Here is a 20591-nt window from a genome sequence, read left to right as displayed (position 1 = left end):
AACGATTTTAATAACTACATCCATCATCTGTTTGAGATTATCAGGCATTCCATTTGCTGCTAATGCTTCTCTGTGAATGAAGCAGTAAGTCCATTTGACTTCTGATGTGGTGACTCTAATACGAGTGATGAGACCACTCTTGAAACCTGCCATAACTCGAGCTCCATCTGTGATAAATTCCATACATTTTTCCCAGTCTATAGCATTAGTTACGAAAAAAATTGAGTCCATCAAAAACAGTCTCAGCTGTATTACACAGCTTAAAAATTATTAAAATGTCTTCAAGAACAGTACTATTCCCATATTCACAACAGATGAAAGTTCAAAGGTTCTATTCATTGGCTAAATCTGTGCTTTCGTCAAGCTGCAATGAAAAATACATGCTTCCTTTCACCCTCGATATTAGTTGGTCTTCAATATTGGTAGACATTTCATCTATTCTTATTTTAACAGTATCATTTTTTAGAACAGGGTTGCCAGATGTCCCAATTTTCATATAAAAATCTTGAGTCCTACTTCGACTGTAAAAAGTTCCTCCTTTGGAAAATTAATATCACTTGCATAATTTTATCATTACCTAGTAATTATTTTCTTCTAGACCCACATAATCACATTAAATTTAAATTAATTTTCTTCACAATGTAGGTTTGCACATAGGAAAAACCGAATATTTTGGCAAGTGTAAGATTTGAGACAGCCAGTTCAGTGCAAATACAATGTTTCTAAACATTTAGAAAGAGACATTCATCAGAAATACATGGCACAGAGAATGGAAGAAAGCTTGTTGAAAATGTTAAAGCACAACGATAAATATGTATCTAAGATCTGAAAATGTATACTGTCTGTTAGATGATGGGTTTGGAGCAGTTAATATGCTAAGTAACAAAATAAGTATGAATTTAGATATCATTAAATTTTGTCATTGTAATCAGTTAATAAACATTGAAATTTAAATATTTTGTCACATGTGATGCCATCTTTCGGGATTTGTGCTTTACAATTAATAATAAATAGTGGCGAAATCTATGAGATACAACTTCTGTTAAGTCATTAAGTTAATAATGTGGTGTAATGTATTATTGCCACAAGCCCTTCAGAAAGATGTCAGAGATCGCAATGTAATTTACAGCTAGACAAATATTGTTTTATACTTGAAAATATGTTTTTTTTTAATTAAAACTGGAATTTCGAGATTCATATTAGTTCCTTCAATTGCATATAAAGGGATAGTTTTTTATTCTCTCTCTCTCTCTCTTTTTTTTTTTTTTTTGGTACAATCATGAAAATGTCAACTCTGCTCATATTCATATCACCCTTCCTTCAAGACAAAACGTAAGTACTGTATATAATGGAAAAAGGATGTCCCTCCTCAGTAATCTAAAATCTGGCAACCCTGTTTGAGAAAGAAACTATGTTGATCTCTTTAGCAGCTGATTCACCAAGCATGATATTACCACTTTTTTAGCAGCTGGTAAAACCAATTCCTACCCTATTGTGTATGGCTTACCACTTTTAGCAATAAGGAATGACACTTTGTACGAAGCAAGAGTTAATTTACATTAATGCTTTCTGATACAATTTTTTCAAGCACATTTCTTGTTTGTTTAATTTCTCTGGCTTTCATTAAAAAAAAAAATCAATTGAAATACCAGAATGATCCGGATAACAGGTTTCAAGATGTCTACTAAGTTTAGCAGATTTCATACATTTGTTTGAGAGAACATCAAAACATGTAACATACTGAGGCTGCTGTAGGGTGTTGGGTCCTGAAGGCACAAGTCTATGCTGCAGATATTCATCACAATATTTCCTTGATTTCTTTTCTTTTTTACTGGAACACTTCGAGAAGCAACTGAACTAGAAGATGCACATCCCAACTGCTTATCGATGTCACTAAGTTCATCTTCATCCTATTATGACGATGTTTAAGCCAACTATCCATTAAAGACAAAACTTAATATAAATTATTTTCGGTTATTGTGTTTAAGCTTAGTTTTGCACTGTTTAATAACTCTGATAACACACGAAGATTGTCAATAACAATCGAAAGAAATTATAAGTACGACAGCACCTACAATGACCAAAGCATGTGTGACACTGTCACATAAAAAATCGTTCTAGTATTACACTGTTTAATAACTTTTAACAATACACGAAGGCTGTCAACAACAACTGAATGAATCTGTAAGTTTACATACAGTATCCACAACGACTAATGCGTGTATGACATTGCCATATAAAAAAATTCTTGTTACAGTCTTATACTGTTTAATAACTTATGAAGACTGTTAACAACAATCTAACGAATTTACAAGCTGTACCAACAATGACCAATGTGCTTCTGACATTATTTTCACACAAAAAATTCTTCTTACAGTCTTATGACAAAGTGCACCAACCTCGATTAATTTCGGCCATTTCGTAAAAACTGCTGAAGTTTATGGGTATTAAAACTTCTTGAAGGGTGCACCAAACTTAAACGATTATTATGTCACTGGCGTTAGCTGGCAATTGAACTTAACTTTTCAACCTATAGATTTCTCCGCTGAATGTAAAACTGAAGGCATCTCAACCATTACATTTGTCGATTGTATGGCTCACAATATGAAACTTTGATATTGTTAAAATGGAGCCAATTAAGAAGAGACAAAGAACAGAAAAATTTGCGAAATATGAATTGAAATTATTTGGTAGAGATGTTATGTCAATAGGATACAAAGTCGTAATTTCCCTAACAAATATTAAGTTTGATTACTCTCTAAAACAATGTAGAATGATATGCAATGATTCTTGTTTTAACTTCCCTAGAGTATTTGCATGCAACATCCTTTTGTAGAAATATAATTCAACTAATTACATTTTTTCAAACACACCTAATAATGCTTAATTATTTGTAACGTAAAAATAACGTAACTGGTTACATTAAACTATTGCATTACAGTTTCAAGTAAAAATACAATTCTGTATACATTGAAACCTTATTTTATGGAGCAGGTAGGATATGTTCAGTAATCAACTGAGTTTCCTTATATGGACAGCTATGAATGGAGAGGTTGCAAGGAAAATAGTTTTTATAAGTTGTGCTTGAAGCAGGTAGCAGTAGTGACTGTGTTCCTCTCTATTAAGTAGAGTGTTTCAATTCAAACTTAGCTATGCTTAAAGGAAAAGGAATTCATATTCATTTAATCAAAGACAATGAAGTTAAAATGAACAAGTGTGTGGTAATAAACCATAAATTTAATTTAGAGTGAAATATTTTATTTACGCACCAATTCAGTAACATAGTGGAAGGCGTATCTATTTACTGTAGATGTCAGCAGCTTAGCTAATGATTTTACAAGTGAAAGTGAATAGAAAATTTAAAAAATCATTTTTGTTCTTAAAGGCGGGTTTCAATCCAGATGAACATTTTATAACTTTTATTATCAATAATAAAATTATAACAAGGCATGGGGTGGGGGAGGGGGGCTGACACAACAAAAGTAGTTCTACATTTTTTGTTCTCGTGTTTCTTTAAGTGTCCTAATTTTATGCAAATCTGGCTTTCAGGTAGTAGCTCCCTGTAAAGCAGGTTTGAATAATTGCAAGGAAAAATTGTTCTGGGGCCGGGTATCGATCCTGGGACCCTTAGCTTAGCACACAAATGCTCTCCCGACTGAGCTACCCCATGAACTATACACGACACCATCACAATTTTTCGTTTTATATCCACACAACTCAAATGGGCTGACAAGATGCCAGAACCCAACTTTGAGTGCACACAAATTCTGCGCAACTTAAATTGTGGCTTCCTGTTAACATACCTTCAGTAACGAATATATTATGCAAATCTGGCTTTCAGGCAGTAACTCCCTGTAAAGCAGGTTTGAATAATTTTAAGGAAAAATTGTTCTGGGGACGGGTATCGATCTCGGGACCCTTCGCTTAGCATACGAATGCTCTCCCGACTGAGCTACCCCAGGAACTATACACGACACCGTCACAATTTTTCCTTTTATATCCATACAACTCAAATGGGCTGACAAGATGCCACAACCAAACTTTGAGTGCACACAAATTCTGTGTGACTTAAATTCTGGCTTCCTGTTAACGTACCTCCAGTAACGAATATATTATGCAAATCTTTGTAAGCAAGTAAGTAGTGCAACATCCACGACATAGTAAAATGGGGATTGGGATGATGGTGCATGTGAATAATGCAGATGGCATTCCCAAAAACACTATTTTGGTAGTAGAAATGGTGGAACGTGTTACTTCAGTGAAAATGACAAAATCAAATTTTTTTGTTTTATATTTCGTATATTAAGAAATTGAAAACAAGAGCTAAGAGGAAAACAATATAAAAAAGTGAATTAAAAAATACAGACTCCTCTACTGAAAGATACTGTACTTGCTCGTATTTCTGCTACCAAAGTGACAAATATATTCCAGACGACTTTTTTCAATTTCACTGAAAACTAACAATGAGTGCTGCACGTGGTTTTAAGAACAATAGTTCAATTCTTCTGTTCATTCCCTATCTTCATCTGTTATCTGTCCAGTAGTCACCTTGTCAAGTGAGCACAATCACTGCTCCCTTACAGAAATTCCAAGCATTTGAAGTTATGTTTACACTACCCACTCACCTTCATGTCTGATAATGTGAGGTCTTGGTGTATCTATCAATTTCTTCATTTTATCATTCATTCGTGGCATTTTTTCTATTTGTGGCTGATCCTAAAGGAAAAAAGAAAAAAAAAAAAAGGCATAATAATTGACTGACACACATTGTAACTGTCTCCATAACACCATAAAATCCATAACAATTATAAACACTATCATTAGTCATAATAAAGATTTAAAAATCATTCTTAATAAGAACTGAACTACAATATTTGATATTATATGAAAATTTAAATTTAAGAAATCGTTATACGTTCAAAATAATTGGTTGATTGATTTCCAAATTTCTCCAGATGTGGCATTCTTTGACTGCGCTATTCTGGAAAATTCTGAGTTAGAGGCACTTGGAAGACGAATTTCATTACCACCAATAACGACAGGATGACAAGCAAAGTTAAAATTTGACAATGACGATATGTGGCCAATAAATTTTACATAAAATACTCTAACTCATCATTTGAAATAAGTAAGGGATTAAGGCAAGGAGATCCTTTAGCTTGCCTGTTGTTTAACGCCGCCCTAGAGAAGGTAATAAGGGCAGATGGAGTACAAACAACTAACACTATTTTCTATAGAACATCCCAGACCTTGGCATTTGCTGATGACATAGTTATTAGTATAAACATCAAAATTCTGAGTAACAAATTTGAAAGACTGAATGAAAAGGCTGGACAAATGGAATTAGCTATTAATCAAGAGAACACAAAATATATGTTTAGTGGGTATTCTAGAATATCAATACCAAATGAGCTTAAGATACAGGAATTTACATTTGAGAGGGTCAAGTCTTTTAAATACTTGGGATCAGTAATAACAGAAAACAATACCATGGATAGTGAAATAGGAGCTAGATTAATAGCAGCCAATAAGAGCTATTTTGGATTAGCAAATATATTAAAAAGCCCTTGTACGATTAAAACTAAAATTTATAAAACAATGATAAGACGTGTTGATTTATGGAGTGGAGACTTGGACCCTGACAAAAAGAGAGGAAAATTCTCTGGGAACTTTCGAAAGAAAGATCTTAAGAAGAATATACGGAGCAATGAGGGAGGAATATGGAGAAGAAGGTTTAACTGGGAATTATATCAGTTATATGAAGAACCTGATATAGTGGCGATTATAAAAGTAGAAAGGATAAGATGGCTTGGTCATCTCATGAGAATGAGCGAAGACGAAATAGCCAAAAAGCTGCTTTTCAATGAAACTAGAGGGATAAGGAAAAAGGGAAGACCTAAGCTCAGATGGTTTGATGGCGTGACAGATGACTTAGTGGCATTGGGAGTGAGAAATTGGAGGAGGAAGGCACAGGAAAGACAAACATGGAAAAGAATTGTTGAGGACTCCAAGGCCCATGTGTGGCTGTAGTGCGGAGATGATGATGACTCTAACTCATGGCCAGGATTTCTTTTAGGCTTCAGACATTTATGAATTGAACCCTCTAGGTTTGCTTCTCATCTGAAGAAAATCATGATAAGAACTTTTTTCTAAAAATCCACTGTCCTTGGCTAGGATGTGTAAACCTCAGATCTAGTGGCAAACATGATAACCATTCAACCATGAAGAATGACTACCTTCAAAATCGTTAATTTACAGCTTACTATAAATATGTAAATAATTTATTTGAAGATGTCAGTGCAAGTCTCAATTATTTAGTTATAAAAAACAAACTTCGTGAGAATATACATACACAGTATTTGCACTACACATATTAATGATCTGAATGAAGGGGGGGGGGGGGAGCAACGGTGAATAGTACAATGGTTGAGTTGTTTTTTTCACTGCTAATTTTAAAAAATTGTAGCACAACGTTTCGAAGAGTGGATCTTTCTTTGTAGTCAGGTGAAAAACCTACCAGACAACCCAGTCTCATTCTTCTGGACATATGGCTACCTATAGTCGAACAGGGCATCAAGAAAATTCAAGAAAAATGCATGAAGTAACATCACTAAAATGCAGTAGTAGTTTGTTTCCAGCACCACTAGATGGCAAGAGCAGGTTAATTGATCCCACTTAGTTATTACTCTCTTCCCCCACTAGATGGCAGCAGTAGTTTGTTTCCCCACTCATGAATTTATTTCCTATTGTTTCATCATTTCACTATTTCCACTTTTGATTATTAGTGCCTATTATTCCATGTCTTTGATGTTATTATTCTATATATTAGTTTAGTTACAATCACGGAATTCTTCTTTTCATTCTCTATAATTCATGTTACAACAGCTTGTGACATTGTGTGTTTCGTCTTTATATTCGCACCGACCTGACGGTCGTCGATCAGACAGACAGGCTAGCTGTTTGTAACAGTAGGTTTTCATCTGACAAAGAGAGATCCACTCTTCGAAACGTTGTGCTACAATTTTTTAAAATTAGCAATGAAAAAGGTCCAAACAACTCAACAATTGAACACATATTAAACTCAAAAATAACTTTTTCTTCTACAATTTACAAGACATACAAGTCTTTTTCTTTCAGGACAGAAATCACAGGACAAATCTATTATTTGATAACTTCTACTATCATTAACAACATGATTAGTTTTACTCAGAAACATTGAAATACAAAGATTCAATAATAATTTAATCTAACATAAGAGTCTTTACTGACTGCAATGACATTACATACAAAACATATGTTAAACGAAATTATAAAAAGAAAAGTGTTTGAATTTTAATTTTGTTTTTTGCCTGGTGAGTTGCTTTACACAATAATTTGTTGCTCTTTGTGTCCAGAAAACACTTCATCAAGAATACAAACCTAGAAATACAGGTAGATATTCGGATTTTGAAATAACTAATGATAAAAAATTACAAGCAACCATTCACAAGATTAACTGCTTAGTACAACAGGTTTTCTTACCAATTTGACAGAAGGTACGCTCCTGTATGTCACAACAGGCAAGACTGGTCGAATATTGCTTGTATCCACATTCTCTCTGCCCTTATCTGCAACTCTGCAAATAACCTAAAACCCAAGTTGTTCGAAGATAATCATTATGTATGCTTCACGAGAGAATAGTAGTGACATCCTGTATTATAAATTTATGATTATTATGATTAGGGGGCGGATGTTGATGAAAAGTCATCTTCTTATTTTTCACATTAGGACGATGTCTGTTAATATATAAATCCTTTCTATGTTAATATCAACATAACAAATTAATTTCTTATATTGCATTTTTCGACTTTTTTGAACTAATAGATAATTTTTATATTTTTTTCGGCATTTTTTGGTCATTTTTAATACTTTGAAGAATTTTGAGATCATTTGGGATGTATTTTACTTTCTTCTTTATCAATAGCTCTGTTAAATCTTTTTCTAAGCAAATAGGTCAGTAGTAATTACCTATTGAATAAGTGAATAACACCTCACACAACGGAAGTAATATAAAATGCTTAACAGCTTAGTTAAGTGAGGGCTTTGACCACTACTGTTCTTTTGTCAGTACGAGGGTGTCTTTAGAAGTTGTTTGGAAGGGGGGGAAACTTTCACCGTGTTGTGGACAGGACATTGTGTCCCCATGGAAGGGATGGGACAGTATTTTTAACACAAAGATTACAAGAATGCAAGCTGCACCCACAATTTGTTTTGTCATTCACACTCCCCCATCTGCAAGATCTAGTAACAAAAGTGAAGAACGGAAGAAGAAGGCATTTACATGGACCACCACCGATTGAAACACATTGTAAAACCCTCATTAAAATCTATCATTTTCTTTTACAACTTTCATATTTTTGCATGCTCTTTTCCTTTATCTTAGCCAAATTCCAGGAAGTTGCCTCCTCTCTCCGAGATTTGCAGGACAGTCACTGAAACAAAGTGACTAATTTTTAAGAAGTTGTGGTGCGAATACTTTGAATAATATTTAAATGTCATTTTCTTTTATTTTTATGTCATTTTTCCGTTATTTTAAGGGCATTTTAATGATCATTTTAAGTAGATTTTTAGGTTATCAATATCCGCCCCCCTAATTATGATATATTTGTATAATGTCATGTTCTATGGCTATGGCTGCAAAGCTAGTTGTGGAGGAAACACCACATCACTATATTCTCATAACATTTAAGTTGCTGTCATTCTTTCACCTTCACTACCATCATTGCTACTTGGAACCAAGCACCAAGTATATCTCTTGTCCAAATGAACACCTATTGAGCCAAAAATTTAACATGAGTTCAAGAAATATTTGCAGCTGATGAAGTAACAAAAATTTTCTAAGTGTTGTGGGAGGACTGAAACTATATAAAAACATAATTGGAATAAGAATGTTATATACTCAAGGGTGTAAAAAAAAAGCAATGAGTCTAACGTGATAGAAATCTCTCATTTCCAGTAACAAACTACAGTAACTTAAAACTTAAACATATTAAATCACTTGCAATGTAAATTAAGCTAAACAATCTATAAAACCAATAGCTTTTAGTCATGATTTCAAGTTTTAAACTGCAGAATGTAAGAGCCCTGCATCATGAATTGAAACTTCATTATGTATGTATGTATGTATGTATGTATGTATGTTATGCGTTTTATGTTATATGAGGGTTGAGGCATAAGTCATGGCAACTATTTTTTTTTTCAAAGGTAAGGGTTGGTATCACAAAATGTTATATGTCGCACGGAAGCCATGCAGTCATAATGTGTGCCCACAACACAAGATGGCTCTGTGCTTGTCTGTAATAGAACAGAGAGTAATGTTAAATCAATTGTCAGTGTAGCACTATGCAGGATGGATGTAACCCATATTGAATAACACTTGTATATCAAAATAGCCATTCTCCATGGCAGGAATGTCAAAGAATGCCACAAAGAGTTGGTAGAAGCTGTCGGAAATAATGTCCTTTCATACCGGACAGTTGCGAGGTGGGTAGCTACTTTGAAGGCCTTTAGAATGGTATGCTGTAATGATTCTGGCACAGAGCTCTGTAAATGTTATGGCAACGACCATAATTAACATGAGCAAAATGTTGGCATGTTGTTAAATGTCCGTACATTTCGTCCATTCCTTGTCCTTTCATCTGTATATTTCACATTTTCCACCCATGCTCGAATTCTCAAAAAAAGTTGTCGTGACTTATGCCCCAACCCTCGTATGTTGTGTTATATGTCATTTTACGAAGTTTTAAAACTGCTATGGTTATCTAACGTCTGAGTGAAATGAAGGTGATAATGTCAGCAAAATGACTCTAGGGTCCAGACCCAGAAGTTACCCAGAATTTGCTCTTAATTGGTTGCGGGGAAAACCCCAGAAAAAATCTCAACCAGTTAACTTATTCCAACCAAGATTTGAACCCAGAACCACTCGTTTCATGGTCAGACATGCTAACCATCATTCCACAACTGTGGACAATATAGTGCCTGTGTCTCACTTCCTGAGCTGTTTCTTTCAGAGAGGGAGAATGGGAGGTCCTATAATGAGTATCGCATGTGCAGTTAGTACTAACCTGTGTTCAACACATCAGCCTTTTCAGTATTCCTTTCGTTAGCTATAGAGCAAGGTCAGCCACCAACAAGCGAATATATAGGTTATCCCCTCACAAAACAAATATATGTTTTCCTCATCAATTCTTGTAACACTAATAACAGTAGTAAACTACAGTCTCTACTCGAGATTATCGACCTAATCACGATCACAGTTGTTGTGTGTACACAGCTGTAAACTCTTTCCTTTATGGCAGTGTTTCTCAAATTTTTCCCACCGTGAATCCCCTTTTAACATAAAGTGTAACTGCGGAACCCTTGTATACTTTATTAGTATCTCAATAATTCTGTTCAGTGGGATGAATGTGTTTACTTTTAAAGCCTGCAATCTGGTTATGGAGGAAAGTAGTAGTCTCAATTCTACTTCTGCATATTGTCTGTTTCGGTATTTTGTTTTAGTGGACACATATGTAAAGAATCCAGTAATGAAAGTGATAAGTATTATTCTCCATTTTAGATGTATAATAATAATAATAATAATAATAATAATAATAATAATATTATCCACTGGAAGGAATGGTGAACAGGAGAAGAGTTTGGGGCAGAAGAAGATATCAATGATAGACAATATTAAGATAATATGGATCATATGAGACAAAGAGGAAGGCAGAAAATAGGAAAGATTGGAGAATGCTAAGTTTACAGTGAAAGATCTGCCCTGGGCAGGACACTGAATAATAATAATAATAATAATAATAATAATAATAATAATAATAATAATAATAATGAAACATCACCGATGATGATGATAATAATAATAATAATAATAATAATAATAATGATAATATTATCATCATCATCATCATCATCATCGGTGATGTTTCATGTTATTATTGATTCATATTTTCGTAACTTTTATATATTTTTACAGTATCCATTAAGTTGTTGTTTTGTTCAACTGTCCAAAGATAGATCTGAACCTCACAAGTGATACCAAAAAGGCACCACTTATGAGGCACCTAGGCCAGGAGATAATGGGGTAGGGTGGCTAGTTCCTTTCCCCTTTTTCCACTAAGTATAAAATAAAATTTTAAACCATATAGGACTCACGGAACTCCAGCAACATACTTTGAGAAACACTGTTCTATGGTAATTCAGCAGTTCTCCAAACTGAACGAAAATTGATCTAGTGTGTACATACATTTTCGGAAATCGCCATCAGAGATAATAGTGATAGTGGTAATAGTGATTAGTCTCTCCAGTATTATGAACAGTAAAGACCACTAGAATGGCATAGGATAATGTTTTCAGCATATGTAATATGTTACCGTGCCACACACTGCATGATGGTCCGAATAGACCTAAGAGGCATAGCTGTAAGCATTAAGGAGTTCTTGGCTCAAGAAGTGAGACACACACAATATATGTTGTTATGTATGTAAAAATAAAGACAGGTCTTCACATGCAGTGAAGACACATGGGGGGGGGGGGGCTGATGGTAGAGCCCACGCTTTCTTGATCTTGAATGAGGTGGTATGGTTGGCACCATGCTCTGACTACCTTTTACCCCCGGGAAAGACCTGATAGGAGAATGAGTAAACCTCAGGACTGTTCTGGAAGTTTTGGCAATGAGAAAATTCATCACCACCAGGGATTGATCTCCAGCCTTCCAGTTCATAACTAGCTGCTCTACCAACTGAGCTACCTGGCCACCACTATGTATGTATGTATGTATGTACGAGGGTCATTCCGAAAGTAAAGCCTCATATTTATTTTCATGGAAACTACAACAGATACAGAGAACATAATAACAGTTACATAAAGCACGATTTCAGCTACATAGTTATTTTTTCACATAGTCATCACCATTTGTTATGCATTTTTGCCAGCGATGAACAAATGCCTGTACACCATGCTCGTAAAAATCTGAACCAGCAGAGGCAAGCCACTTTGTTACAGTTGAAAAATAGAAAATTTTGCCCATGTAGTCCATCTTTCATAGGCTCAAAAAGATGGAAGTCTAAAGGCTCTAAATCCAGACTATGCAGTGGATGTGGTAGGAGAGTCCAGCCAAATTTTGTAATGTGCCCTGTGGTCGTGAAACTGGTATGGACCTGGCCTTATCGTGTTGCAAGTGAAAGGTTTTCTTCTCTAGCCTGACTCTGCAAATTCGGGCTTTCAGCTTAGTCAGCATCTTCTTGTAGCGTTCAGGACTGACGTTGCTCCAGGGCATCAAAAAGGAATCACACCCAGTCTATCCCAAAAGGCAATCATTTTCGCCACTGTTGAAACGCACTACCCAGAGCCTCACTGTATAGTCTCCGTACACCTTTAGCAAGCATTGATGGATGTCAAGGAGTATAATTTGTTCGGAAGTGAGACATTCAATAACACATCTCTGCTTCTTATGCATCTCTATGTCAGATCCCATTTTGGTAGACTGCCCTCCTGCCACTATTCGTCGCACGACAACCAAACTAATCATTAGCGTGAAGGTTCAATCTGTACTACAATGTCACTAATAACATCCGGCTCAGATGTTATAGGTCAACACAAAAAAATAGGAGGCATTAATTTCGGAACGACCTCATATATATGCATGCATGATTGTGTGTGAGAATCACTACACAGAAGTACTTAGCCAAACAATGTAACACAGAAAGAACAATACTGACCCCTGAGTGTATCTTCTCAAACATGCCAGAGCCTGCAGCTACTCTGCTCGATGTAGTTCTCTTTGGTGTTATCACATGACATGGCTTGGGCTTCACAATAGTCATCAGTGATGGGGATGGAGTGTTCTTAATGTATGCTCCCACAGGACTCATTATCTTGCTATAATTAATTGACTTTTTGCAAGGTGATATCATTGTTATTGTTTTCAAGGGGCTCTTTTTCATACTCCGACAAGACCCTTGCTTTGAACCAACAGAAGCAGAAGTTAATGGTTTTGAAGGCATTTTGAAAGGACTTGGATTTTCGCTGCTTACAGATGCACAATTCTTTGTATCAAATGATGGTGAGGTTTCGTTTGGGAACACTATTTTATGCTGAGAGTTCTTTATAATACGTATATTTTCGCATATCTGACTCTTGCCAGTTTTAATTTTGTCACTGGCTCCATTAACATGCCTTAATGACTGTGTATCTGCTTGATCACATATGTTACTTTTGACCTGATCTAAGTGTTCTTCCTCTTTACAGCACTGTAAGCAATTTGCTTCTGATTGTTCTGTAATGTAAGCCTCATGATCCCTTTCCTTCTCATGTATTTCTTCGTAACTCCTACTATCTCTTCCAATATTAACTGTAAAATTATCATCAACCTTGCTAATAAAACCTCCAAAATCTTCGAATTCTTTGATTTTATCCCTTGTATTCTTAGGTGTGGACATGGCATTATGAAAAGACTCTTGTCCCGTGACATCACAACTCTTGCTGGCATTGTCTATGTTACTACTCATCATATAGCTAATACCAAACTTCATCATCAACTCCATCTCTTCCAGTGTGTCATGAAAGTCGTCCTCTTCAGAACACGATTTTATTCTTTTTAAATCAGTCATATTCTCCATATCACTTTCATTTAAATCACTTGTAGCATCCATTTCTCGACCATATGAAACTGTATGTGAATGTACACTACTGCCATGCGTAGAATTATGTATGGCACATTCATCAATACTAGCAACACTCTGGCATGTGTTAGATGATAAATATTCGCTCTTCATTCCGAATTCAAAAGAATCTTCAGCTGTAACATGAAAGCTGCTTTCAACAGGTTTTGCAAGTGTGCACTGAACATAGTGACATTCATTTCTATCCTCACCATTTTCGTGAATGACATCATTAGTCTTTACATTAGAATTTTCTTTAAAGCTTTTATTGCTATTTTGAACAGACATTTTCTTGTCTGCACCATCACAAGGTACATTCTTCAAAGCAGCATGATACATTGCAGCTTCAGAAAGAACAGACAGAAATCCTCCATCCTCGTCAGCATCTTTCACATTGTTCTGCAAATCCTTATTACTTGTGCTTACTTCTTCATCCTCATTACTTGGGTTCACTTCTTCATCCTTACTACCTGTGTTCACTTCTTTATCCTTATTACTTGTGTTCACTTCCTCATCCTTACTACTTATATTCACTTCTTCATCCTCACTATCCTTACTACTTGTATTCACTTCTTCATCCTCACTACTTGTATTCACTTGTTTATCATTATTACTTGTGTTCACTTCTTCATCCTTCAAGAACAACTGTGACTGCTCCTCAGCTTCAGAAATCAAAGAGTATTCATAGCACCCCTCATCAGGAATCATTTCATGTGCTTTCTGTTTTTTTATTTCAATATCAAACTCTGGAGAAGGTGCCCTAGCAGGAATCATATCCTCTGATATTTGAGAATAATGGTCATGTTCATCAGAAATGTAGGAAATACTTTCTTTCTCTTCTTCATTTGACTGCATACTGAAAGACGCAAGTGCCTCATCTACTTTTTCTTCACCATAGTGATGCTCTAAATCTCCAAGGAAAATATTACGACTCAATGAAGTGTCATCTTTTTCTGTTGGTGAACTACAAGATGATAAGTCTGTTTCAGACATTAGCCTCGAGAAGTGAGACATTTCTGATGTATGTACAATGGGTTTTGATTGGCAATTTGTTCTATCTGATTCACAATTTCCCATGGAAATATCCAAGTAATCTCTACTCGAGATTTCACCTTTTACTATGTCATCTGCTCCTGGATGCAATTCTGGGCTGGCAAAACTATCTTGATCAAAAGACAAATCATTTTCATCATCATTCAAGATTATTACATCATCCATCGATGTTTCGGACTGTTTAGTATTATTAGCCTGTTTCTTGGTACTCATCAGTTGCTGTGTTCGAAACGCGTGTTCTTTCATCTTTTCTATCAGCATATCTCTTGTCTTCCTATCCTCTTCTGAAATTTCACTTGGACTTAATTTTTCAGCACCTTCAAACATCATGCTTGAATCTAGTGACAATCTTGAGGTTTCATCTGCTAGTTGCCCATCTATCTTTGATAATATTGATAATGAATCAGTAGACATTTCAGAAGAATACGAGACACAATGTGGGTCTCTCCATCCTCCAAATCGTTCAATTTCAGAATACCTGGGAAAGAATGATACATGTCTGGGAGTGTTCTCAGAGCTTGTGCATCCCTCTTCCTCCACAATGTCTTTGAGGCTACTACAGAGTCGTCGTCGCGAATGATTTGGAGTAGGGTAAGGAGAGCCACAGTATCTTGCGAACTCAGGACTTGGAGGTGGAGCTGGGGTCCCTGCTTCTCCACTTTCATCACTAGAATTACAATCCAATTCTAGTGGATGAATATTCAAACTTCGTTGACTTGTTTCCATTACATCTTTGGAGCACCTCGAAAGTTGTGTTGTGGAAGCTGAATTCAATGGTTTGTTGCTGACTGCTTCGCCTGTACAAACAAATAAATAAAATAGATAGATAAGCAGACAGATAGGTATATAGACATAAAGATAGAAATACACACACATGTGCGTATGCGCACATACAGATACACACACACACACACACACACACACACTCACACTCACACAGAGAGATATATTAGATACATAGGGATAAGTAGGTAGGTGGACAGACTGACAGACAGATAGATATGGGTAGATACGTATATAGACAGACAGACAGTCAGGTATATAGCCATAAAGATAGAAATATAGACATATATACAGAGTGATTCAAAAGTCCAGTGACATAGACAAACTCTGTTATTAGTGCAGATAGCAAAAAATGTAAAAAGGGGAAAGTTATCAAAAATATGTAGTTTGAAACTAATGTGCTTGAATTTTCAACGTAGAATGTGCCGTTGAGATTGTACACTGGTATGAGCCTCAATGAGAATGGAAAATGCCCTGCCGTTACATACATCATTACATTATCGCAATCACCATAGTGTACAGGATAGATTACGAAATGATGACGATAATTAGCAGTGTTGCCAATACAAGTTCAGGGAAAACCACCGGCAAGAATGAAATTCCTCTGAATACTTATGCTATCAATGTGAAGAAATATTTCTTCGAACTGTGAGAAGTTACATAATTACTAAACTCTGCATGTCAACTATTTTTTTATTTTAAATAATACGTAAGTTATCTAAAATCTCCTGAAACTAGGAGAAAAGTCATTAATTTGGCAACATCGGAATTGGTGGGTGTGTCGTACTAGTGTACAGCCTCAATGGTGTAATTTACATTGAAAATTCAAGCACATTCGATTGAAAACTACCTATTTCCAACAACTTCCCCCTCTTTCCATTTTTTGCTATTTGCACTAATAACAGAGATTGTCTATGTCACTGGACTTTTGAATCATTCTGTATGTATAGATAGGGACGGACGGACGGACAGACAGGCAGACGGATAGATGGATGGATGGATGGATGGATGGATGGATGGATGGATAGATAGATAGATAGATAGATAGATAGATAGATAGATAGATAGATAGATAGATAGATAGATAGACCAATCTATCAAAACATTAACTTAAAATGTTGAGAAAACAATTTAAAAATGAAACATTTGAAGGGTGTTCATAAATAAGGTGCTTAGGAAAATGTTTGGGACTAAGAGGGATAAGTTACAGAAGAATGGAGAAAGTTACATAATGCAGAACTACACTCATTGTATTCATCACCTAACAATTAGGAATATTAAATCCAGACATTTGAGATGGACAGGGCATGTAGCATGTATGGATGAATCCAGAAATGCATATAGAGACCTGAGGGGAAAAGGACCTCTGGGGAGGCCAAGACGTAGATGGGAGTATAATATTAAAATAAATTTGAGGGAAGTGAGATATGATTGGTGGGTTTATGTGAGGGCAGCAGTGAACCTCCAGGTTCTCTATAAGTAGGGTTACCAGAGTCCTAGTTTTCCCGGACATGTCTTAGTTTTTAATGCGTCCAGGGGGATTTTCTAAATTGCATTTATAAAATGCACTCACATTCAAGAACCATTATAATCTTAACTAGGATAGATTGTGCTTTTTCTTTTTTTACGAACAGAGAAGTTAGTGTCACTGAATGACCGAAATGTTTACACTGTTTACAACGATCTCTGGTATCTCGCAAGTTTAAAATATCAAAACGAGAGATTGATTGATTTCTGGGATCTCACTGCATGACGTTGTTCCTTTGTTTTGCAAGTGATGCAGCACACAGTGGAAAATGCTTATTCATTATAGTATAGCCGACATTGATATATGTTAAAGCTAAGCGGGTAATTCGACAGCTTAGTGTCAAAGGACACTAACTCCAAAATTCGACTTTTTGAGTTATTTATAGTATCATGTTGTACAAAGTAGCCTTTATATAGTCTGAAAGTAATATGTCTCTACAAATAATAGTTTTATTATTTTTGGAGATAGTGTTGTGTTAATTTAGACAGATGCTGAGTGTCAAACAACACTATCTAGAATTAGTTTCCTTTGACAATAACAAATATGGACTAGAAGAACATTAAGTCGAGATAGCTGTGGCGGCTCATAAACATTTAATGCCTAGTGCTAGAGATAAGGATAATAATAAACAGTAACAATAATGACATTATTATTATTATTATTATTATTATTATTAAAATCACCAAAATGTATACAACTGTACACAAAGTCCAGACAAATTAGAGGAAAAATGTACATTCGTCGGTTAATAGACAAGCATTCTATCAGTAATGTAACATAATTTATTTACTTGGTTATTTAACGACGCTCTATCAACTACGAGGTTATTTAGCGTCGATGGAATTGGTGATAATGATATTTGGCGAGATGAGGCCGAGGATTCGCCATAGATTACCTGACATTTGCCTTACGATTGGGGAAAACCTCGGAAAAAACCAGCCCAAGCAGGAATCGAACCTGCGCCCGAGAGCAACTCCGGATCGGCAGGCAAACGCCTTAGCCGACAGAGCTACGACAGTGGCTCGTAACATAATAGTAGGAGTTGAAACATCAGTTGTATGGTAAACAATGATAGAAACATAGTCTATAATCGTCAGTTCTTTTTTATTTCTACGTGGTACACTTTCAACATACAGTCAAGCAACTCGTTTTGAATGATTTTGGAAGGACCATTAAATGCTGTTGACTTGGTTAAGTGCTCTTTTAACTTTTTAAGTCTTTATCTAACTCAGAACTGAAGAGAACTAATTCACGAAACACGCCTAAGTCGTCGGATTTATCGCACCTTGTTAATATTAAATCTACTGCTGCTTAAAATTTTACACAATTTATTATTAAATTTAGAACATACCTGTTTTCTTCAACTTGCTCGTTGTGTTTTGCAATCGCGAGTCTGTAATGTAAGTTTAACTGAATTTCAATATTCTCTTTAACCAGCACAGACAAACTGAAGACATTATTCATACAAACCTTTGATTTTTTGTTTTAGTTTATCCCTTATCTCTAAGTGTAGTTAATCTGTAAGACCCCTTTTAACTAGTTACGTTTGCCTCAGAACAGACCACACAGGAAACAGAAGAACACTTCTCCATACAACCAGTTGTTTTTTTATAATAAACATCCAAGTTGAATTTGCCAGATCTGTTAACTTTAGCACTTTGCTGTTCTTGGTGAGTATTTAAATGCCGTGTAAGTAAATTATTTAACAGGAATTTAGTTTCCATAATATGTTAATATTGAAAGCGGAGATTTTAATAAAGTTATAACTGAATTAATTTCTTCACAACTTATGTAACACAATAACACTTCACAGGCTTATAGTTTCGTACTAAGTTAGAAATATACTGAAATAAAAACATTCTTAAACAAAGTATTTTAAGAAACCGGCAAGGATTTTATTACTTTATTTTTGCATCCTTTCCTCTAAGAAACTTATTCCAACAAAGCGGGAGAAGAGACAAGAGTGCGAGGTAAGGGAGTGAAATAGTAAATAGAGTTGTATACAGTTACCCGTGGCTACCCAAGCATTTAAAAACGAAAGCGGTAAACTGTGCCTGGCACCTTTTAGAAGCTGAAATGGACGGGAGGAGATGAAAGTTGAGCGCGCATCCCATTATATTTCTTATAGGATGTAGTGCCTGGCTCAGAACCATGCTGCAAACACTGGTTACAACGTGGTTGACAGCAACGATAATATTGACGGTAGAATTGACAAATACAAGCATAACTTGTATCTCTCCGGTTTTGCGCGGAAAATATGAATTCTCCTTTTTTCTCTTGTGTTCTGGTAGCGTCATGGCATGATGGCACTGCCTCTAAAGCCGCTCCTGCGAGATAGTGTTCTTTGTCTCTAAATTATTTAACATTTCTAAGATTTTATTGGTGACACTGCCTCAGAACATACAACCAAGAATGTAATACAATCAGCATACTGTTAATTGTTAGAGAATTGATAATTTTTTAATTAATAGAACAAGCATTCTTAAATCAATCCAGTTTGTAAGAAACGCAGCACAGGATTGCTCTGATAATTTTATGCTCTTTTATTAGAGCTAAGAAATAGGCCTACTCAATTCGAATACTAGGGGTAGGTTAATGGTGAAGATGGCTTTAGCGACATCTAAAATTTCACAAGAAATGAGTGCTGAATCTAACAAGAACATAGGTGTTAGTAGTCCATGTCCAATGCTGGATAACAGGGAATGTCCACAAGTCCTTAAATAGTGGAAAGAAATTGCTGGTAAAAAAAAGTTCTAGACAAAGATTGTACAAAATGTCCCCTTAAATGCAACCTCTCATTTAGTGCTGAAGACAGACATGAAATTCATAAACAATATTGGAATACTGAGAATAAAAATTTGAAGCGGCAATTTTTGATAGGCCTTAGAGAAGTGAAAAAAATCCAAATCCAAAAAGGATGAATCTAGAAGGCAAAACACCATTTTTTCTGGTGAAAGATAAAGAAAAAATATGATTATGTAGTATTTTTTCTCGCCATCTTTGATATATCCAACACAATAATAGAACTATTTTGAAAAAAAGTGACAATAACATAGTGGATACTGATCGAAGAGGAAAACATGAGCCCGGAGTAAAGAAATCTGAAGGTACTCATGAATATATAGTGAACCACACTGCTTCATTTCCTAGAGTACCGTCCAACAAGAATAGAAGAAACGACACTGCAAAAGAATATGTCTTGTGATTTAAATTTACAAAAAATGTATGAATTGTACAAAGAAAAATTCAGGAATGCTAATGTTCAGGCAGAAAAGCTTTCATATTATCGTCATATTTTCAAAAATAATTTTAATATAGCTTTTCATAAATCCAGAAAGGATCAATGAGATAAATGTTATAAATATGATCACATGTCTGAAAGTAAGAATATAGAGACACAGGCAGTTCATCAGTCCCACATTGAAAGAAAGGAAGCAACTCGTCAAGTAAAAAAAAGGATTACAAAATTAGGGCATCAGTAAACGATCTTTACTTTTTAAAAATTGATTTCGAACTGTGCGCTACAGTCC

The 20591-nt window shown here is 35.4% G+C and overlaps 1 protein-coding gene across 5 annotated transcripts in view; it reads right to left on the bottom strand.

The window, feature by feature from the left end:
* The window catches only part of LOC138711870 (uncharacterized), a 77467-nt gene that overhangs the window by 19668 nt on the left and 37208 nt on the right, over positions 1 to 20591 (bottom strand). For all 5 annotated transcript variants that reach the window (XM_069843124.1, XM_069843127.1, XM_069843125.1 and 2 more), the window contains 3 exons: positions 12756 to 15547; positions 7522 to 7626; positions 4626 to 4716 (listed from right to left, as the gene is read on the bottom strand). In XM_069843124.1, coding sequence (XP_069699225.1) covers positions 4626 to 4716; positions 7522 to 7626; positions 12756 to 15547 — 2988 coding nt within the window. The remainder of the gene's footprint in view (positions 1 to 4625; positions 4717 to 7521; positions 7627 to 12755; positions 15548 to 20591) is intronic.

This window comes from Periplaneta americana, chromosome 13 (assembly GCF_040183065.1).
Source record: "Periplaneta americana isolate PAMFEO1 chromosome 13, P.americana_PAMFEO1_priV1, whole genome shotgun sequence".
NCBI classification, from domain to species: Eukaryota; Metazoa; Arthropoda; class Insecta; order Blattodea; family Blattidae; genus Periplaneta; species Periplaneta americana.
This window is presented reverse-complemented; position numbering and strand designations above follow the sequence as displayed.